The 22184-nt window shown below is 42.8% G+C and overlaps 1 protein-coding gene across 17 annotated transcripts in view; it reads left to right on the top strand.

The window, feature by feature from the left end:
- VGLL4 (vestigial like family member 4) overlaps positions 1 to 22184 on the top strand; it is a 277108-nt gene that overhangs the window by 193112 nt on the left and 61812 nt on the right. Inside the window, exon 1 of one of the 17 annotated variants that reach the window (XM_029242482.1) lies at positions 1223 to 1830. The exons of 15 other annotated variants lie outside the window; for them this stretch is intronic. In XM_029242482.1, the coding sequence (XP_029098315.1) occupies positions 1749 to 1830 (82 nt within the window). In that variant the 5' untranslated portion in view covers positions 1223 to 1748. Of the gene's footprint in view, positions 1 to 1222; positions 1831 to 22184 lie in introns of those variants that run through there. One more of the 17 variants, XM_029242490.1, reaches the window with a different exon arrangement.

The raw sequence follows: 22184 nt of genomic DNA, 5'->3' as shown, positions 1-22184 counted from the left end.
CAGTTACTACTATTGCAGCAGGGACGGCAGCAGTATCGGGTGTTGTATTTCTCTCCAAATAGGATTCCATTAGAACAACTTGTCGTGAACGTGCCTGTTACCCAAAGTGCAACTGCTGATCTTTTAACATATAAGCCCTTGAAATTATTTATCCAGTTCTTACTTTAGAGTATTACAATGTCAAGTCTTGGTCTACAGTATAGCACACCCCTTGGTATTTTCTAAATCTCCAAATAGCATACACAAGTATTAGCATAGAAACACCTCCTGTGGTGAATCCCTAGTCTATTCATGGTGCCAAAAGCTAGGTGCCATCTCCAAAGAGAAAACTATTTTCTTCCCTTTATTTTGCTAGTGTGTTCTTCATGCGCTGAGGATTCTGAACTTTCAGTGATTTACTGACTCAGTAAATAGCTTTTGGGCACCACTTGTGCTGGATATTGGAGATGTGAAGTTTAAGGCCCAAGTCCTTACAATAAGACGTGATGTGGTGGCATGCTATTCTGTTAGCCTCTAAAACACAGATGGAACAGCTTTCCTATGTGCAAAATGAAAATAATTTTATCCCTCCCACCCATCGTGTCAGGTAGGCTTTGTGTTTGGGATATGTGTAGTCTTACTTCCTTAAACTCTCTCTCTTTCTCTTCCTCTCTTCCTGTTTCTCCTTATCTTTCTCTCTCCCTCGTCCCCTCCTTATTTTTTAGAAGGTTTTTAGGGAATAACACACTCTAAAAGTAGTTCTGCCAACTATTTTGGGAGCCATATACCATTATTTAATCCCTCTGAGCCCCAGTTTCCGCTGCTGTAAAAAGGTGATACCATCCCTGACCTGTTTATGTGAGTTGTTATGAGAATTATGAGAGAAGTTATATGTAACATGACATTGAAATTTTAAATATACAGTTAAAGTGTAAATGGACCTTGTAAAACGACTTTTAAAAGAGAAGGAAGGAAAGAAAAGAAATATGTGGTATATGTACCACAGCAAAGCATTTTGGGTTTCTGAAACCCAAAAGTGAAGCTACACCAGAGTTAAATTCCATGGAAGTTTGCTTCCATGATGGATTTTTGACTTTGTACTCAGCTCCTGAAAAAGCGACTTCCTGGGTTTTCTCTTCCCTCCTCCGGTTTTGCAGCGGCAGGGCTGCTTCCTGTCAAGAGCGGCTCTGCCCCGGCCCCTCCTGCAGACTCTCCACCTCCTCCTTCTCTTTCTTTCAAACACTTAGTACATTTAGAGCCTGATCTTGTGCAGAAAACATCCCTGACATGTGAAGAGCCCCGGGGATTCAGTGAGCATGCTCCGCGCTCCCTCCCGCTGGGAAGAGGAAGCTCGTCCACATACGAGTCATTCCAGGCATAGTCGGCGTGTCAGCGCAGTGAACTCGCAGCGGGCTGTGAGCGGCGCGAGCGCGGCTTTGTCCTAGGAAATGGGCTTCGGGTTTTCCTTCCTTGCTCCTTTCTTACGTCGAAGAAAGACCCGTAAAGACTTCTGAAACGATTTTTAAATGCTCCATTGAGGATCCAGGACGTATACCGTCTGCCCACGAACCCTTGAAGGGTTTTCTGCAAGTTCGATTTTGTGTGCGTCTTTTTTTTTTTTCACTTTTACTTTGTTTTGATCCGAGGCTGGGCCTCCGTCTTTGTGAAGTTTAAGAGAAGAGCCAGGAGCTGCTCAGCACTAGTTGATTTTGGAAACGTACTTTTTCGGGGCGAAAGCAAAGAGCTGGTTTTCTGTGCTAGCCCAATAAATGCTATTTATGAAGATGGACCTGTTGAACTACCAGTACTTGGACAAGATGAACAACAACATCGGGATTCTGTGCTATGAAGGTAGATGTTCCCTTCTAGAAACTGCTACCCTATTGCTTGGGTCAAGGCCACTCCTCCTTTCCGGTTCTCATTGCCTTCTGTGCATTTTGTTCTCTTTCTTGAGACTTTAGGATGCTTTGAAAAGCAAGCGGTTCTTAGGTACTGTTTTCCGGACAAAGTTTGTTGTTTGTATCTTAGCCTTCAGGGGTTACAGTGGAGGTGGGGGCGGGGCGGGGGCGGGGAGGTGGGAAAATATACATTGTTAAAAGTTTGCTTTATGCTTGCAACATACTAACTCCTCACATTTTAAACTCTTTTAAATTGTATTTCTTTTTTGATTTCTGTTGGTGTTTTCTTTAGAGGAGGAACTTCTGGACCCAAGTAAAAAGTTAAACATGCCAGGTTTTCTCTCTCTCTCTCTCTCTTTTTTTTTTTTTTGCTTTCATACTTACACTATCTACATACAGTATTCCTGTTGTAGTCCAACAGCCAGCAAGAACTTTGGATTTTCACGTAGAGGGGAACAGAAAGTTACAGTGCGTTTTTGTGTTCAAGAGCGATTGTCCCAAACAATGAAGAATTTTTCTATTCAGTTTGGGGGCCTGGAAGGGCACCCATGTCACAGAGCACAGACTGGCCCTTTGTCTGATTTCCCGTTTCCTGTACAGCTCTGGGAGAGTTCTGACATTGAAGGATGTTCCCTCCACACTCCTGTCCCTTGTGGAAGTGATTGCACAACCCACCAACCAGAAAGCTAAATTAAAAAACAAAAACAAAAAAACAACTCTGAAATCTTATCACTTATTACCTCCTACTAAACCATGAGGTATTTCCCCACTGCCCTGTAGTATTTCAAGCTGTCTCTATTAGTAGTAAGAAGAGAAAAGGGAGTTTCTTAATCCAACATTATCTACGTGCGATTTGAAAAAGTGGCAATGGTCTGAGTCTGAGTAGCCGGAGACACATCTCCGGGGGAATTCAGCTTGGCAGGGGAAGTGTTTTTTGTTTAACCACATACAAATCAAGGAGACATCTCCCTTCTGATTCAGCAGGAGAAGTTTCCATGTCTCTGCCTATAGTGAACTGAACATTGCTCTAGAAAGAGAAAACATGGAAGAAACTTGGGAGGGTGAGCCGATCCACTTGTATTTTTCGTGTAGAAACTTTAGCCCTGTTGCCCAAGCAGTCAAAAACTTACCCTTTCCCCTTCAAGGAAAAATCTCATTCTTGGTTTTATTTAACTTTGTGGATGAGAATCTCATATTTAAAGTAGTCTTTTTTTAATCCTACTTGTTCCAGGAATGCGAATTTTGGTGAATTGCTTTCTTTGAATCTGCTGCTTTAGGTATCATCCTGTTTCTAAAGTCACTCATTTAAAAGGCAGACTTTTTTTTTTTACATCTTTATTGGAGTATAATTGCTTTACAATGTTGTGTTAGTTTCTGCTGTGCAACGAAGTGAATCAGCTACATGTATCCATATACTCCTGTATCCCCTGCCTCTGGAGCCTCCCTCCACCTTCCCTATTCCCACCCCTCTAAGCGTCATAAAGCACTGAACTGATCTCCCTGTGCTGCGCAGCTGCTTCCCACTAGCTGTCTATTTTACATTTGGTAGTGTATGTACGTCAGTGCTACTCTCTCACTTCATCCCAGCTTCCCCTTCCCGCCCCCCCGTCCTCAAGTCCGTTTTAGAGCGGTCTAAGCAGCAAGCCGCCAGGCGTGTTTCCTGTGAGATTAACATTGCAGTTAGTTTAAAAGAATGTTTTTTCAGTGAACAAGAAACTGAACACTTTTAAGGCACTTTCTGTTGGATTGTCTTTGTCATTGAGTAATAAGGTATTTTCAGAATAAAACAAAGCATAATCATCAGCCTGAGAGAGGAATATAAGGAAATTGATACCACGTTAATGTTTTATGTCTGCAGGTGGTGAGGAAAAGCTCACGGAAGGCTTGTCCAGGTTGATCTGTTGTTTAGTAGGTAGCATACACGAGAGTGGTCTTCTAGGCTCCCTCCTTAATTGGGAGGAAGAAACTTTGATTCTGGAAGTTGAGTAGATGTGTGGGATGATGTGCTGTAGTCTGGTTTAAACAGCTCCTGCTGTTTTCCTTATTATGAAAGTTAACATTATTTTAACACCAAAATAAATACACAGGAAATGAAGAAAAGCACAGCAAAATCTGAGTGCTGTTTATAGTGGGCTGTTTATGTCCTAGTGGTTTTCTCAGTGTAAACATTGCACACATCTGCTCTGAACTCAAAAGGTTGTTTAGAAGATGGGCATAAATCTTAGATGGGATTTTTTTTTGGGGGGGGGTAAGAAAAGTTGGAATAGTTATTGTTCCTTTTAAGTCCAGCACTTTGAGAGTATTCGTATTAAATCTATCAGCTCACCAGCATTCCAGGGGAGTTATTTGCAAAATGGAATGTACAGTTGGTGGGCAGTGTTTGATTTCACTTAGGGCCCAGGCATCTTTCACGTCTCTTAAAAATAAGGGACAAAATAGTTTCCTGAATTTTTAGTCTTAAGAAGGTAAGATGTTGACGGTTAATTATTCTCTAGGTTAGTTGTACTGTTTTCCTTACTTGTATTAGAGCTCTACTCCACAAAGTAAACCATGTGTCTGCACCATCTTTCCTCAACCTCTCTAGGAACTTATACACAAATAGGTCTTTTTTAGCCAATTCTCTCATAGCCTACAAGGTCTTCCTAAAACCCCACATTTAGGGTAGACTCCAGATGGCTTAGATATGGACTCTCTGCTTGGTGTCTGCTCCTGACTTTCACCATAGAAATCCACAAGCATAATTGAAAAGAGAATTAAGGAAAAAAAATGAACCACAAATAGATTTGGGGTGGGGACCTGTTGCCATAGGAGAAGATGATTGGCAAAGGGCAGGAAGAATCTGCGTTTGGCTAACTTATGGAAACTAATTACCTTCATTGGTGATAAGCCAATTAGCAGAACTCTGCTTGGGTATTAATGTGTCTTTTCAAAAATCTCTGGTTTATTACTGAAATTCTCAACAGTTAGCCAGTTCATCATTCATCACCCTTCCTACTGTATGTTCAAATTATACCCACTTGAATCCCAGTTTTGCCTCTATCTACTTGAAAAGGAGCCTTCATTTTTTCCCCTCTGAACTCCTGAGAATGTGCCACTAATAGACCGAAAGCCTCATGAAGGCGGGGCTTTGTCTTGGTCACTGTATCCCTGAGTCCTGGCACAGTGCCTGGCGTGGCTCTCAGGAAGTGGTGAGCTCAGAAATCAATGAAATCTCTCTGTCGGCAGCTGTGGTCGCTGCTGTATAATTTAGCACTTAATTTTATACTGTCTCATGTTCTCTAATTATCTAATTATTGCAGAGCTATCCAGGGCCTTAGATATAGCTAATACATTTGCCTTGTTTTTGCCAAGAAAACTGAGACCTAGAGAGAGGTAACTTGTCTGTCCGAGTTTATTCAGAAAGTTTGTGACAGAATTGAATTGAGGAGCAAAGTAGTTTCAGTTAGTCTGTGATTCTTCTATACCGCACCACCTCTCCAAAATTATTTGATGTCTTGCCTCCTTAATTAATCATCACCTCCTTGATGTTAGGGGTCATGCTCTGTCCCAGGGACCTTCACAGCCCGCAGCACAGGGACAGCATCTTGGATCACGATGCACAGCTGAGTCTGACCTGGATTCTTCTTTGCTCTGAAACCAGTTGTTGGTCTAGGTTCCCAAACTCTTGTGATAATCAGGGAAGACGGTAATCAGGGCTCTGGGCTCTAGGCGAGGAGAGTCCTCAGAATAAGCTTTCCTCGCTCCTTTGGCACGTCGCTTTGCTAACTTTGCTCTGACTGCAGGGGAGGAGGCCCTGTGTAGATGCCAGTCACAGAGAGCTTCCTCAAGGGACCAGGGAGCTGGTTCGACCATGGACTTTTCTCAAGATGGCTGATAGTTCTATTTACATAATTACTTCGTGCTGAAAACTTAGGTCTTAATAAATGTACCCCTGGTTGGCCGTGGCTTTAAGCTGCTGTTAGTGATACTTTAATTATGGGTTAAGAGCCATTAAGGTGTAATTTGGTAGAAGAATTCTTCCCTTTTAATTTAATGGTGTGATTTATATTGGGAGAAAGGAAGAATAGATTGTATCTTCACATCTTCTGAAAGTTTAAGAGAAGAGCATTATAAGTTCCTGGACTTTTAGAGCTGTTCATTGTTTCAGAACTTAATTATCACTTGTTTCATCACAGGCTACATATAAATGAATTTTCTGGAATTGAAAGGAAAATGTACACAACAAGGGTGGTTGAGTCGAGTGAGACCCTACTAGGGATGTGAGCGAGGCCCATGCCCTGCTGACGGATTTCTTTTGTTTTCTGCCAGTTTAACCAGCAGCAGTTTAATGGAGTCCTGGTTTCATTGTTCTTTGTCTAATGAGCTCAGAGGCATCAGGAAACTTAGGAGTGTCCGGGACTAGTGAGTTGAAAAGGGCACAGAGCAGAGCTTTGTACTGGCTGTATTCTGTCCCCCGCCCCGAACATCAAGTGACCAGCTCTTCACCCAGGGGTGAGGTAAAGTATCTGCAGCTGTTTTGCTGTGGAAATTCATTTTACTGTAGCTTTTAATTTGTAGGAGAGGGTCGGGAGTGAGGGGGGAGGGGGGGAAGGAGAGCTGGAGAGAGAGGCGGGAGGGGGGAGAGGAGGAGAGGTTGGGAGGAGCTTGGTTAATTAAACAAACTCAGGTGAACCCAAGAGCTCTCCCGCGAGGACCTGGCCAGTATGTATTCGTTCTATCTACAGTTTGGGAGGGAACGAGTGATTATCCCCTCCTTCCTTCCGGCTCCCCTCCCTTGTTTCTCTACCCTTTTCTGGAAGGATTATTTTACTTGGCTGTTTCTTGGAACCTACACCAGCTTTGTTTTGGAAGGCGGATTTCTCTTCCTTCCTTCCGCCTTACTTCACTCTCGTCCTCAGGGCCTTCAATTCCTAGGGTGTTTGGATTCGTTCGCTGTGAAGGAAGATTATTTTAAAAACACACCGTAAGGTATGAAGAAATTCCCCCTCTGCGTGTGAGAAGATTCGATACCTCTCCTTAATAGTTTGGTTCTGCTTTATTGTGAGGATGTTGCAGAAAACTGGGTTTTGTCGTGAAGAAATTAGATCCAGATTTAGCACTTCTGCATGTACACAAAGATATAAAATCAGTCTTACCAGGGATTGTTTCTGACTGTATCTGTTTTATCTCTCTGTATCTGCACGTATATTCCGTGACTGTTTATATTTAGTGGTATCTATGTATATACTGGGCTCCTTGGAGCTGAGCTCAAGCCTTCCTCAGCAACGTCAGTTTGTCTTACAAAATAGTCCCTCTCCCTTTTATTTTTTAATGAATTCATATATCAGCCGCTCCCCCCCCCCCAGCCCCCCCAAAACTTCAACCACTTTATTTTAAAAGCAGAGTCTGAAATTTTGATTTTCTCTCTCTTGCTTTCTTTCTCTGCCTTCCTGAATGTTACATGTTCTCCTAAGTTCTGAGGGATTATTGCCATCAGTTTGCTTTCTTATCTTGCCTTTTCTGCATTTTCTTTCTTAGAATTCTGTAGATTGTTTTAATTTCAGTGTATTGTGTACAGGATATGTTTTAATCCTGACAATGTGAATCAATGCTAGTTGAAAGCATGTTTATTTATGCTAAACAAAATAGAAAATCTCTTCTGAAAGTTGTCTTTAATTTGTGGCTATTTATATGATCTTTTCTGAACTCTTAACATTTCACCCATCTGTTTGCAAAGAAGTCTGTAAACATAACAAACTGAAAGATATTTAGTAAGTGATTGGAGAAGACTCAGTACTGTGCTTTTGTAACCCAGTATCCATTCTCTTAAACATGTATGGAATGCCTCTGCTCTGCTAAGGAATGTGGTAGGTCTTGGGTTGATCTTTCTCTGTCTGTGTCTGTCTCTCTGTGTGTGTCTCGGTCTCTTAACATTTTTTGTTATGGAACATATATAGACATAAAAGTACATAAAACATATGTGTAATTTATAGTTTAAAAATAATCAACCTTGTAATCACCATCAGGTGAAGAAGTATTCAATCGCCTCCTTCAAGTATTCTCTCCCAGTCAGAATTCCTCCCGACCCCAAGAGGGCGTCGCAGTTGTAACTTGCTTTTCTTTATACGTTTGCTACCTATGTGTGCCATTCTAGACAAATTAGCTTAATTTTGTCTGGTGGTTTTTTTTGTTTTTTTTTGTGGGTGTTTTTAGCCCTATTTAATTGGAATTATCCTGTAAGTCTTCTCTGTGTCTTCTTTATGAGATCTTTTAAAGTAGTGGCCATGTCCTAAGAGGTTGTCTTCTCCATATGAAGCCTGCTTCTCGGGTGGGGGGCGGCTTCACCCTGGAACTTTCGCGGATGTCCCAGCCTCCCTTTTCACTCACCTGCTGCTCCCCTGTTAACAGACATGGTGTTGCTTTGGTCTGAACTTTTTTTTCAGTCAGTATTTTGGTCACAGTCGTCACCACTGTTAAAGCCCACCAGCATCCATGTGTAATGGAAAATTGTGTGTTAGAAAAATTCTGCCCAGCACAGATGTAGAGAACAAACGTATGGACACCAAGGGGGGAAAGTGGTGGGGGGGGGGGGGGGGGGAGGGGTGGTGGGATGAATTGGGACATTGGGATTGACATGTATACACTGATGTGTATAAAATGGATAACTAATAACAACCTGCTGTATAAAAAAATAAATAAAATTCAAAACAAAAATTCTGCCCAGTTTTGGAGAGCGCAGAACTGGGGGAGGGTGGGGGGACACTTCTGGAGATACATAGGTTAATTAGGGTCTGAACAGAAACTTTAGTTGTGCATTAATGAGCAATTTGCTTGAAGGCTGAGACTTGTTACAAGTCAGCTTTGTCGCAGCGCCAGGTTTCCTTGGATGGTAATGCAGGGACTTTTAGATATACAGAAAAAGCTTAAATTGTTTGTTCCAGGACTCAAACAATACTCTGCATTGTATAGAGATGGCTGCTGGAGAGCAACACAGAGCTGAAACAATAGTCGGCCCCGTGCACCATCTAAAATTATGAATGAAGAAGGATCATCCGTAGGTACCCCTCTTGGTGTTTATTTTATACCTGTTTTGCGTGAAAAGAGTTGCCTGTTAATTCTCCCTGGCTAATGATTCGATTTTAATGGAGCGCATCCCAGAATTGAACGGTTTGATGCAAATGCTTTCTGCCGAGCAGTGTAGCAGTGTTCACACTCCCTCACCTTGCGCTGGACAGAGCCTGTGCTGTTTCCCTGCTAACAGTCCAGGGAGTGATGAGTGCAGATTTCTGCATGTTTCCCCCCCTTTGAAAACAAACACATCTTCCATGACGTGGCAGCCCTATTAAAGTGACAAGGGATTAATTTAAAATTTCATTTCGTTGTCGGCAGCTTTCTCCTGTACCCATTTTCTCCCTTTCTTACTATGCGTGTCCTTTTAAACTATTGTTTTCTTGGATGAGCAACTGACAAACTATTGGCTGACCCCACAGAGAACCGTGTTGTATTTCCCTGCTGAAAAGCTCTGACCTCTTTGCCAGTGCTTAAAATTACCCAGGACAGTGATTTGGGTGGCTTTTTAAAGAAATATGTAATAGCAGCTATAGTACCAGGCTAGAAGTTCTATGGAGTGGAGGGTAAAAGGGATGGAAAATAGTAGTCGTTCTCGGTGTGAGACCTATGTAAAGTTTTGCAACACTGCCCCACTGAATTCCCCATTGGGAACAATTACCACCAATTTCTGGAGATGATGATGGAGCCCTTTTTCTGTTAGAGGCTTTATTTCAATAAAGAGAGGGAAGCGGTAGAGTGAAGTAGAATTCCAGGACTAACCGCAGACATCAAATATCGCTCTTAGCGTCCAATAATAAATATAACACATATATATATATATATAAATAAAATGATATATATATAAATGCATTTTTACATATTCTCTCTCTATAAATATATAAAATACACACACATACACACATGTGTATACCATACATGGTTTTATATTTTGTTCGACAGAGAGAGAGAATGAGAGAGAGCCTTCTTGTAGAGTGGGAAGAATCCTTATATACCATTTAAGGAGAAAATAGTGGAACCACCACATCTCCTTGGCTTTCCTGCCTGCAGGCTGTTCAGAATCTGACTCCATCCTTCTTTCCTTTCCCCTAGGCCCAGTGAAAGGCTGGTTCTTCTATTTATGCTCACAGGTCCCTACCCTCTATCAGTGATTGGTCTTTTTTCTGACTTCCTTTCTTCCTCTTCTTGGGTCTTCCCCTTCATCATGTGCTTACGCACAAGTCCCTCCCAACTTTAAAACAAAAACTAACCCGTCCCTAAACCTTGCGTTCCCTTTTTACCTATTAGATCTCTTTTCCTTGCCATCCAGGTTATTGGAAGAAGGTCAGCGTTCTCTGTTTAGCTTCTGTCCATTCGCTCCTCATTCCACCGTCATCTGATTTCTGTTCCCACGACTCCATAGAAATTTTTTTGGACAAGGTCACTAAATGTTACCCTCGTGGCACGTTCAGTGGACACTTGTTAGTCCTTGGTTGTTCCAGATTCTTAAAATTCTTACATCCCTTGGCTCAAAGACTTATCAGGTCCCCACTCCATCGTGAGCGAGGTGCTGTGCACAGCATCGGCGGGGGCTTTATGTGCTCCTGGGGGTGGGTAGGAGGGTACGTAAGAGGGAGGCAGGCTGATAAAACATTTGTCCTGAGCTTGAGAATAGATTGGAAGGAAATAGGAGAAATAGGAGAGGACGTGACTGTGCGATGCTTTGCGCAAGAGGTGGTGGCAACCCAAGTCACAGCGGTGGTAGTGGAGTTGGAGAAGGGGGTAGATTTTAGAGATGTTTGGAGAGAAGACTGAAGGGCGTGGTTCTGGACGGGAGCAGGGGAAGAGGCAGATGGCGGGGAGGATAGTGGCTGCTTCCTCAGCTTCCGGCTTGTCCACGTGGAGGGACGGTGCTGCCATTTGCAGAGACGGGAAACACGGGGGGAAGACTGGGTTCTGTGGTGAGATTGTGAGTTTCGTGAGTTTAGTTTTGGGTGTGTGGAGTTTGAAGGATCTTTGAAATTTCAAAGGAGAGATAAGTATTAGAAAGTTGAGTATATAGGTTTAGAGCTCAGAGAAGTGGCCACTGCCGGAGATAGTAATTTGGGATAGAGAATAAGAATGGTCACCTAGGAACAAAGACTAGAATAAGAAGTTGAAGAGGTCCTAGGAACTCTTCTCTTAGTCAGGTCTCCATGGGTTTTCTTCATTATCACTAAAATAACCGCATCACAGACCCCACCTCTCATCACGTTCCCTCTGGGCCTTGGTCTGTAACATCACGGGAGTGTCATTCCTCATGTACCCCTCCAGCCTCGTCCTCCACTACTCTGTCGCCCACGTCATGTCTCCCATCGCTCCTTCACCTGCACCTGTGGTCCACACACACCCGACTCCTTCCTTCCAGTGAGCCGTGGCCTCTTCCTGAAATTCCACCTCTTCTTTCTCATGACGCCTGTTAGCCTCTCCCTCAAGGGCAGAGGCTTCTTCTGGAAAGTGACCCTCTTCACCCCTACCTTCTTGGCAGGGTTAGGTGTTGCGTTTGCATGGCGTGCCACGTGTGCTTCTGTCAGAGCATTTGTACTCACCTGTCTGCCTTGCTGTAAGCTCTGGGAGGGCCAGGCCTTTGTCTTTGGTCTCTTTGTTCTTAGCATCAAGCACCGTGGTGTCTGCTTATGAGTGAATCCACTCCACTGTCTTTTCATTAAAGATAAAGAGACATTGGAATTGTGTGATTAGCCCAGGGATGCTCAGTTAGTTGAGAACACAAGGGAGTTTGTTAATTCTTAGAATGTTCTTAGAGGGGGGACAGAGAGCCAGGAAAAGGAGGCATATGAAGGCTGGGGGGGGCACTCTTTAAGTCTCAGTGTCTGTAGAGAAACATTTTGAAGTGGGCTGGTTGCTTAGAAATAACTGCCCCTCCGCATCTGTTTTTTTGTTTTTTGTTTTTAATAGAGGGGGCACAGCCCACTGGGGAGACACATCGATCTCATCATTTTATTTTTATATTTATTTATTTATTTGTTTGTTTGTTTTTGGCTGTGTTGGGTCTCCGTTGCTGTGCACAGGCTTTCTCTAGTTGCAACGAGCGGGGGCTACTCTTCGTTGCGGTGCGCGGGCTTCTCATTGCGGTGGCTTCTCTTGTTGTGGAGCATGGGCTCTAGGTGCGCGGGCTTCCGTAGTTGTGGCGCGTGGGCTCAGTAGTTGTGGCGCACTGGCTTAGTTGCTCCGCGGCATGTGGAATCTTCCCGGACCAGGGCTCGAACCCGTGTCCCCTGCATTGGCAGGCGGGTTCTTAACCACTGCGCCACCAGGGAAGCCCCTCATCTTGTTTTCTAATCACTTGCCTTTAGTCTATGAAGTGAACTGATCATTTATGGGAAAATATTTAATACCTGTTACGTGCCAGGCACTGTTGTATGTGCTGGGGATGTAGATGTCAACAAAATAGACAGCAGGATCCCTGAGTTTTTGGAGCATAACAGCGAAGATGGGAGGCACACAATGAAGATGTAAATAAAGAAAGAAGGTAACTACAGGTCATGAAAAGCGTTATTATTACAGGTTGCTGTCTCTTAGCTGACTTACTGTTTACAGTAGTTTTATCCACACTCAAAAAGTGACTGCTTGCATTCCCAAGCTCTGCGTGGATGATTTCCCTTATTGTCTTGTGAAGGACTTAAACGTATGTTGAGGAAACCTGAAAAAAGTTTCCTTTGGAATCTTAGAAGTGTGGAGTCTCCTACTTGGTTTATTCACTGTGATCAGAGTCAGACTGCCTTGCTTCATCGCACCTGTCTGTTATATTGGGAACTAGTGTTTATTGCAGTCTTCTCAACTTAAAAAAACCCAAGGTAGTCAAATGGTTCATTTGGGTCCTAATAGGAATAAAATATATATTTAGAATTTACAAATTCAGTGAATTAAAAAAAAAAAAAGCCCAGGAAATCAATGGATTAGTTGTATGTTCTTTTTAAACTACTCTAGTCAGACCTTAAAAGATACTGCCCTGTCTGGGATAGATCCTCCAGTAACCCAAAGGAATTTTTATTGGGAGCTCTTATTTTGTGATAACAGAGTGTTTGCTGAGGGCTAGACAAAAAGTCAGTCTTGGACTTCATGTGGATAATGGACTGGAGTGTCCCACCTGTTTGGTTTCCTTTTTTCTTTCGTTTGCATTGAGACATAATTAATTACGGTGAAATCTTAAGGGCATGGGTTCGAGAATTTTCCCCCTCTGTTTTTACTTTTTGTAACCACTACCCAGATCAAGACATACTGCATTTTCATCACCACAGAAAGTTCCTTCATGCCTCCTCGCTAGGCGGTACCCATCCCCCAGAGGTAATGTTACCACTGCTTCGACTCAGTGGTCATGAATTAGTTTTGCAGGCTCTTGGGCTGCACGTCAGTAGAATCATTTGATTCCAGCTTCTTGTGCTCGGCGTAATATTTCTGAGATTGGTCCACGTTGTTGCCCAGATCAGTAGTTTGTTCCCTTGGATTGCCCTGCTATAGTCTGTCACACGAGTATATCACAATTTGCTTCTCAGTTCTCAGGTTGATGGACATTTGTCTTGTTTCCAGGTTTTAACCATTACGAATAAAGATGCTCTAAACAGTTGTTTCACGGTGGCAAAGGTATACCATAAAATGTGTTATTTTAGCCGTTTTTAGGGTACAGGTCAGTGGTATTCAGTCTGTTCACTTTGTGGTGCAGCCTCCGAACATTTTTATACAAGCCTTTCTGTGGACGTATGTGCTCCTTTCTCTTGGATAAATACTCATCGGTGGAATTGCTGGGTCATTGGGTAAGCTGAACTTTTTTTTAGAAACTGCTCAACTGTTTTCCAAAGTGGTTGTACCATCTGACGCTCCCATCAGCAGCACCTAAGGGCTCCGGGAACTCTGTGTCCTCACCAGTCTTAAATTTTAGCCCTGCTGGGGGTTTATCATTGGACAATATCCAGGTATTTTTCACTGTTAACTTATAATCCGTTACTTATTGGAGTACCTACTAGGACACTGCTGATTGGTATGACGTGCCAAAATACATAGTCTCTGCTTTGGATGAGTTGATGGCCTCAGTTAGAGGCTGGAATATGTATGTTTGTTGTCTAATTGCAGGGCAGAGGTAGTGATTTTGGTATTGTTCAAAGGAGGGGTTGTTTTTCCAAGTGGGTAAATCCAAAGCCATGGAAACCAGGAGGCAGCCAGAGTGAGAGATGTGAGCAAACACCAACGTGGCACAGAGGCCTCTTTTTTTGGGAACACTTTCCCGTAGTATAGTGTTGCTTTGCTTTAGTTCATGTTGGGTAATGATTCATCCACCCACTGGCCTGTTAAAAGAAAGCTGGGGGATTAAGGCCTCTCAGCTCCAGTTTGATTTATCTCCTGGTTTACCTCCCATTCCCTCTTTAGGTTCTTTTAATCTGTGCCCCGCCCCCCCCCCTTTCGAATGCCCTCCACGCTCCTTTCCAGCAACATGAATTCTATATATCCTTCAGCCTCCATTTATAAAACTTTACCTGAAACTTTTTAGAGGCAGGAATAGTACTGTAACCTGTTAAGTTCTCAATTCCTGGCAAGATGCCTTGTTGTCTTTCAATGTCTGATGATGTTTATATCCTTTTCTTTTGAGTTTCTGTAGAGTTTACAGCCTGTAATATTCATTTAGCAGTTAGATCACCTTGTATTTTGTTATCTTTAATGTAAATACAGCGTGACATCGAAAGCAAACAAATGTAACAGCTTCCATCTAAATAGGTAAGGTGCTGAAGCTTGTCTTCAAAATAGTTACCCTGGAAAATTACACACCTAACCCTGTGACGATCTCATTCCGAGAACACTGCCGGTGATTTAGAAGTTGCCTTCATGGTCCGAGATACATTCTTTTGACTATTTTAAACAGTTACCAGTAATTAAATATATATATTAGATACTTGCAGAGGGCTCATTCTCTGCCAGGCTCAGTTCTATGGAAGTGTGCCTATAAAATGATGAGCTGCTTTTTCCTATGTCATTCTAAAGCCAGTTCCACAAGTGGAGTTTGAAAATATATTTTAATCAGTGACAGTTTTCTTTGGAATAAGTGGGTTCAAGTCATTCCAGAATGACTGCCTTGGAAATGACAACACTCATTTGCATGCTTACCAATAATTTTTAAAATTCAGTTTTATTGGTGTGTGTGTGTGTGTGTGTGTGTGTGTGTGTGTGTGTACACATACGCAAGGCAAGGAGTCTACTGTCTTTTGTGTATCCCGCTGCTAGTAAGTAGCACATCTTGCTGTGTCGTGGCCGGCACTAAGTGAATGCGTGGTGATTTGAGATCACAGAGCCCTTATTTTAGAGGGCTGAGGTGATTTGGCTGTTGTGCGAGGTAGACTGACAGTCTCCGGCTTCATCTGTGTGCTGCTCAGCTTTGCTCACTCATCTGTATGTTTGTGAAGTTCTAGCAACATGGTCTTCAGCTCACTTTATGGAAGATTTGAATGCTGCCTAGTTTGCCTGTGAGGGATTTTCTGTAGAATGACTCCCCCATTCCCATCGCTGATGGGGGATGATCACAGCTTATAGCGGTCACAGTGGTGTCCAGAGTGCAGTTCAGGGAATAGTTGGTGCACCTTAAAATGCTTATTGCTGCCTTTAAAGGTTTTGAAATCTTCAGCTGTGCTAGGTCTTATGTGTCATGAGGAAAAAAAAAAAAAAAATCAAGTTCCTGCCCTTCCCAGGGCTTATCTTTTAAGTAACAAGAGGAGAGCGAGAGAAACTCCAGTGACCTGAGTGACACGGGGACACATACATACCCATACAGGGACTCATGTTGTTTTGATTTTGTGGTGTGTATGTGTTTGTGCGTGTGTGTTTTGCACAGTTTATTTCTTTGGGTTTAGAAACTTTCCCTTCTGTGTTTGATTCATCTCACTTTGGTTACATTGTAGCCGTGACGGTTGACGGACTAATCGTTCTAATGCGCAGGGTTTATCTTGAGAATCTTGGAAAGATAAGGAGCCACCATATTTACTGTCCCCCATGTTGGCTCTGTTTCTGCTATAGCTTTTAAAAGATGATAGTTGTTTTTTTAATCTAGTGTTTTTTTAACAGCTTTACTGAGATATAATTTGCGTATCATAAAATTCTCCCATTTAAAATGTACAGTTCAGTGGTTTTTTGTATATTCACAGAATTGTGCAACCATCACCCCGATCTAAGATTAGAACATTTTCATCAGTGTCAAAAGAAATCTTGTTCCCACTGGCAGTCCCTCTTCATTCCTTCCCTTCCTCCCGGGCCCTGGTAACCACTGGTTTACTTTCTGTCTCTATAGAGCTGCATGTTCTGAATGTTTCATGTAAATGGAATCATATCATATATGGGTTTTTGTGACTGGCTTCTTGCACTTAGCATAATGAAAGGCTCACTCATGCTGTAGCAGGTGTCACTGCTTCATTCTTTTCTATGGCTGAATAATAGTCCCTTGTATGGATGGGTCACATTTTCTTTATCCAAAAGTTAATGTTTTTTAAGAAGCAGTAATAGCTGCTGGATAGAGGTTAGGCTGAGCAGTTATACAGACTATGATGTCTTCTTCAGCCCTGAAAAGCAGAAGAAAAGCAAACCGTTTTGTTTGCTGATCGGCACTTGAACCCCAGCAAAATGTCATGGTCACAGTCCTATGGTATAACCCCCTGGTGCAGTAGCATGCTTTATTTTCAGTATCTGAGTGATAATTTCTGCTCACAGGTAGACTGACAGTCTCTGCCTTTGTCTTTATTCTGTTCAGTTTTGGGCACTCACTTACACGTTGCACAGATGGCTCTAGAGGAAGATGGTAGATTCCTCGCTGTCAAGTAATTTGCACTTTAGTTGTGATTTATATACACACATCTCAGTGTGTGTGTGTGTGTGTGTGTGTGTGTGTATGTATGGCAGTGAAATTGGAGTTTCTGTGTTAGACCTCTAATTTTACATGGATGTCTATTGATGGGTATGTATGTATATTTAGAACATTTCTATTATATATAAAGTTAAAAAAATATATATCTATACATATGTACCGACATAGATAGATAGATAGGTAGGTAGGTAGAAGGAAGGTCTTTGGCACTTCAAAGATTTCAGAACCATAATGTCATTCAACCTGAACCATAATGGATTGTCAACCAAGTGTTCTGTAGTTTTGTTCTCAGTTATCGTGGGGTTAGATAAGGTAGACTGCTGAATGCTAGCAGTCCTACCTAGGAGGCCCACTCATAGGATAAAAGAAATGTACTACTGACATTCACACGTAAGTCCTGCGTACTGTGTTTAATGATGTCACCTGGTTTTTCAGTTTATTTGTGCTTTGTAATAAACTTCATATATCTAGATATTTGCAGGTTTCTTTCCCATTTTCTTTTTTTTTTTTTTTGCCGTACGCGGGCCTCTCACTGTTGTGGCCTCTCCCGTTGCGGAGCACAGGCTCCGGACGCACAGGCTCAGCGGCCATGGCTCACGGGCCCAGCCACTCCGCGGCATGTGGGATCTTCCCGGACCGGGGCACGAACCCGTGTCCCCTGTATCGGCAGGCAGACTCTCAACCACTGCGCCACCAGGGAAGCCCTGCAGGTTTCTTTAAAAGAAAAACAACAACCTTGTAATCAGATGTCTGCAAGATGACTTCTAGGATAAGTGTTTCCCTCGGTACAGATTCTCTTTGAATTTTTGTTAAAAAGCTTTCACGTATTTAAAATATCTAAAAAGGTTCTATACTTTGTATCTCTGACATTCATGGAAACATCACCTCTTGTTAAAGTCTTCCATAAATGTTGCAGTGTTTGTGATTATTCCCCTTTAGAGTGTTCTGAGTCCAACTGGTATAAAAAAATTTCTGAATGCTCAGGATACTGTTAGGACTTTGTCACTCATGTGAGCTTTTTGGATGTCTAAATGATGCCTACCCTGACAGATATTTCCTGACATTCATTTTACTTGCAGGATTTCTCTCGTGTGGTTTCTCTGCTGTACAATAAAGTATGACTTCTGGGAAAAAAAGAAAGAAAATGTGTGGCCACAGGTCAGGAGCCATTCCTCTGTCATGAAGCAGCGTTGGAAAAGCAACCTGGGACAAAAGAAAGAGCCTCTGGCCCTTTTGAATTTTGGGAGACAGAAACCTTTAGAAATTAGCATGAGATTCTTTGTAAATTATTTTATTTCTTATTTTATGAATATCCCCAGCCTGAAATGAGATGTCTTAAAAGGCAGATCTAGCAAAGGGCGTTTTGACCTCCTCCGCTGACGCCACTTACCCGGGCCTGTTCTTAACTCAGTCCGCAGCTTGCCCGGGAGTGATCGCCGTGGCCTTAAGTTAATCCTGGGGAGCCAGCTGGGCGCACACTGGCGCTCTCCTGCTCAGCCAGTTGAGACTAGTGTCTGCAGTTAGAGTACAAGTTCCTCTGCTTCCCTGCCCCTCTCAGTTTTCTAGGCTTGGAGAAATTTACAAATCAGTAGCCGTGGATTACATCTGCAAAGCTTTTATTGAACATCTCAGGGTCCTAATCCAAAGCTTTTGGGGGAATGAGTTGTTTTATTATGTAGAAGACATGTAGGAACTCTATGGCAGTAAATGCGTGACGGGGGATATAGGGCAGCCGATGGTGAACCCATGTTCCTTATGGGGAAATTGAGGTATCGGTGAGGGTCCCCTCGCTGAGGTGCTGAACTCTAAAGAGGTGAACGTTTAAAATAATTAGGCAGAGAAGTATCAGTACATCATTGTTTGAAAACAGGGTCTCCTAAAGGTGGTTTTTAGGTATTTGACCTGTTACCGTTGGCTGGAGGAACCAGGACGGCCTAAGTCTTGCTGTCTGTACCCCTGGTGCTTCGGGCATTTCCTGATCAGATGCTTGAGCCTTGAGATACTCAGTCATCGGTTCTCCTTTCCAGCAACCACATCACTGTACAAACACCCCTTAGGCAGTTGGAAATGTTTGATCAGAATATTGGTTGATCATAGTATTGATCAGTTTTGAAAGTAGAAGAGGCACAAGAGAAGATACCCACTAGCGGGCATGGGAACGTCTGGGGGGCATGCTTAATGACAGATTCTGAGGGTCCCTGGACCCCCTGGGACTGGGTTCGGGCCTAGGAATATGAATTTTAAACAAGCATCTCAGGGGATTCTGATACAGGTGGTCCGGGGACCACACATTGAAAGACATTGTACCGAGTGGTGAGTAGGAGGAGCTGAATGAGACAAAATAAGGAAAATCCCCACAGACGATGGACGTAAACTGAGAACCACTTTTGCTTTAAGTAGGAGCTTGGTGTAGATCATGATCAGACTTAACCAAAAGTTAATTTACTCCCAAATTTTCAGGAATACATTTGTCACATGAAGTCAGTTTCACCTGAAAAATATTCAGCATCTTACAGAAAACCCCGAGAGAAAGAATGTAATTCCTCCTTAGTATACAACACCTATTTTTATTTTTGGCTGCGTTGGGTCTTCGTTGCTGCGCGTGGGCTTTTCTCTGGTTGCGGCGAGCGGGGGCTACTCTTCGTTGTGGTGCGCGGGCTTCTTACTGTGGTGGTTTCTCTTTTTGCGGAGCACGGGCTCTAGGCACACGGACTTCAGGAGTTGCAGCACGTGGGCTCAGTAGTTGCGGCGCACGGCCCCTAGAGCGTGTGGGTTCAATAGTTGTGGCACGTGGGCTCAGTAGTTGTGGCTCGCGGGCTCTAGAGCACAGGCTCAGTAGTTGTGGCGCATGGGCTTAGTTGCTCCGCGGCATGTGGGATCTTCCTGGACCAGGGAGCGAACCCGTGTCCCCTGCATCGGCAGGCGGATTCTTAACCACTGCGCCACCAGGGAAGTCCCTACAACACCTATTTTAAACTTTTTGCTAAAATAAGATCCTTTGCTGCTTCTGCTTCATACATCCTTCCTCTTATTCCTCCCAAGCAAGTCCCCAGTGCTTTGACAGTGTCCCAGTAGACAATCTGTGGTCTCAGTGGGGTACCCTGATAATGTGTGGGTGAATGTGGAAGCAAGGATTTGGATGCGAATGAGTTGGCATCCCTTCCTCCATCTCGGTTTATCACCTCTGGGCTTTCAGCCACCTCTGGGATTCATAATAGGTGTAATGTGAGGATCTTCAGTGAATGTCCATCCGCCTTTGAGAGGTTGGAGCATTAGCCATTTAAGTTATTTGCCGAAATACCGAGTGCTTATGTTAATTGGATCATCAAAGATTGAACATCCCTGAATGAGTATAAGAAAGAAAATGCAAGTCTTTCAGGCCTCAGTTCTCAAGGCAACAGATGGAAACCTCTCAATTACATGAGCTCACATCTGTCCCCCTGATTTGACTGGGTCTGTGCCACAATGTGCTATGGAATTAGTGATTCTGTAATCCCTGGAAAGCACGGTTGAAGTGAGATTGACAAAGAGCTAGACCCTCAAGGTTAATGGCACAGGGAGAACAAGAAGCCTGGAGAACTAATAGTGAAATACAAATGTCAGTGGTTGCAAACTGCTCATCCATTTAATTTGCTGGAAGTTAGTATAGTCTAGTAGACCCCAAATTAAAATGTTTCAGTATTGCTTTGTTTCTTCATTAGTCTAATTCCCATTGACCTTATGTCAAGGCTAAAACAATTTAGAAGCACGGCTAGCATGGGAACAGTTTTAATGACTATTGTCAGCATGGTTTTAAAGGAAATAGGTTGGCAAAACATATGTAGGTTCTTAAATCTATTAATAGTGTGAAATTTTATTTCTTTGTTTTGTTAAACCACTAACATAAGGCTTTGGGGGATGGATTGAATTTCTGAAATGCCAGAATGCCCATGGTGAATATCACTGTTATTTATTATTTAGGAGTTTGCTACCCAGGTGTATGCAGTGGGTATTTAGCAATGGATGGGGCCTCATTCTACATAGGCCGGCCTATCAAGAAACGGAATGGCAAGATAGTGGCTTTTACGAGAGCATTTGTAATAAAATTTGCATACCTTATAAACGGAATTAAGAGTAAGGATCAGATTTTTGTTCCTATGCCTGAAGGACATAGATAAGGGGAAAAATAGATTTGAATAAGAAGACAGGATCGGAGGACATTTTTACAGAGCAAATATCTGATAGCAAATATCTTGTGTGTAGAAGATATAAAAAAACTCTGACACCTCAACTTTAAGAAGACATACAGATGGCCAACAGGCACGTGAAAAGACGCTCAGCGTCATTAGTCATAAGGAAATTGCAAATCAGGACTACAGTGAGATACGTCATACGCACTAAAATGGCTAAAATAAAAAAGACAATGATGTGTTGGTGAGGGTCTGGAGACGTTGGAACCCTCCTATGATACTGGTAGGAATTTAAAATGCTGCAAAAGCCCCTTTGGAAAGCAGTGTGGCATTTTTCTCAAAATGTTAAAACACAGAGTTGCCTTTAGGTCCAGCAGTTCCATTCCTAGGTGTATAGCCGAGAGAACTGAAAACATAGCCTCACAAAAATCTGTCCACGAACATCCATAGCAGCATTATTTATAATAGCCAAAAAGTAGAATCAATCCAAATGCCCATCACCTGATAAGTGGATAACTAGAATGTGGTATATGTCATATGATGGAATATGATTTGGCAGTAAAAACGGATGTATTGGCATAGATCATGGATGAACCTTGAAAACACTATGCTAAGTGAAAGAAGTCTGACACACCAGACTACACGTGTGATTCTGTTTCTATGAAATATGTCCTGAATAGGCAGATCTATAGATAGAAAGTAGGTGCATGGTTGCCGGAGAGTAGGGGTCGGGGGCAGCGTGGGGAGTGGCTGCTAAGGGGTATGAGTTTCTTTCTGGGGGGATGAAGTATTCCACCCTCAGACTGTGGTGATTGTTGTACGACCCTATGAATACACTAAAACACATGGAATCGGGCACTTTATTTATTTATTTTTAAACATCTTTATTGGAGTATAATTGCTTTACAGTGGTGTGTTAGTTTCTGCTTTATAACAAAGTGAATCAGGTATACGTATACATATGTCCCCACATCTCTTCCCTCTTGCGTCTCCCTCCCTCCCACCCTAATCGGGCACTTTAAATGGGTGAATTTTATGGTATGTGAATTGTATTTCAGTAAAGCTCTTGTAAAATTTGGAGATTTTACAAGTGGAGAAGTGGAGAATATTGTTTGTTACTGTTACTCCGTTCATTTGACTCTTAGCAAAGTTCTACGTGTGCATTTGCTCACGTGAAAATACTTTGCGAAGTACCGTTAGCTTGATTATGAGCCT

The sequence above is a fragment of the Monodon monoceros genome, unplaced genomic scaffold (genome assembly GCF_005190385.1).
Source record: "Monodon monoceros isolate NGI ecotype Baffin Bay Population unplaced genomic scaffold, NGI_Narwhal_1 Super_Scaffold_3, whole genome shotgun sequence".
In the NCBI taxonomy this organism is placed as follows: domain Eukaryota; kingdom Metazoa; phylum Chordata; class Mammalia; order Artiodactyla; family Monodontidae; genus Monodon; species Monodon monoceros.
This window is presented reverse-complemented; position numbering and strand designations above follow the sequence as displayed.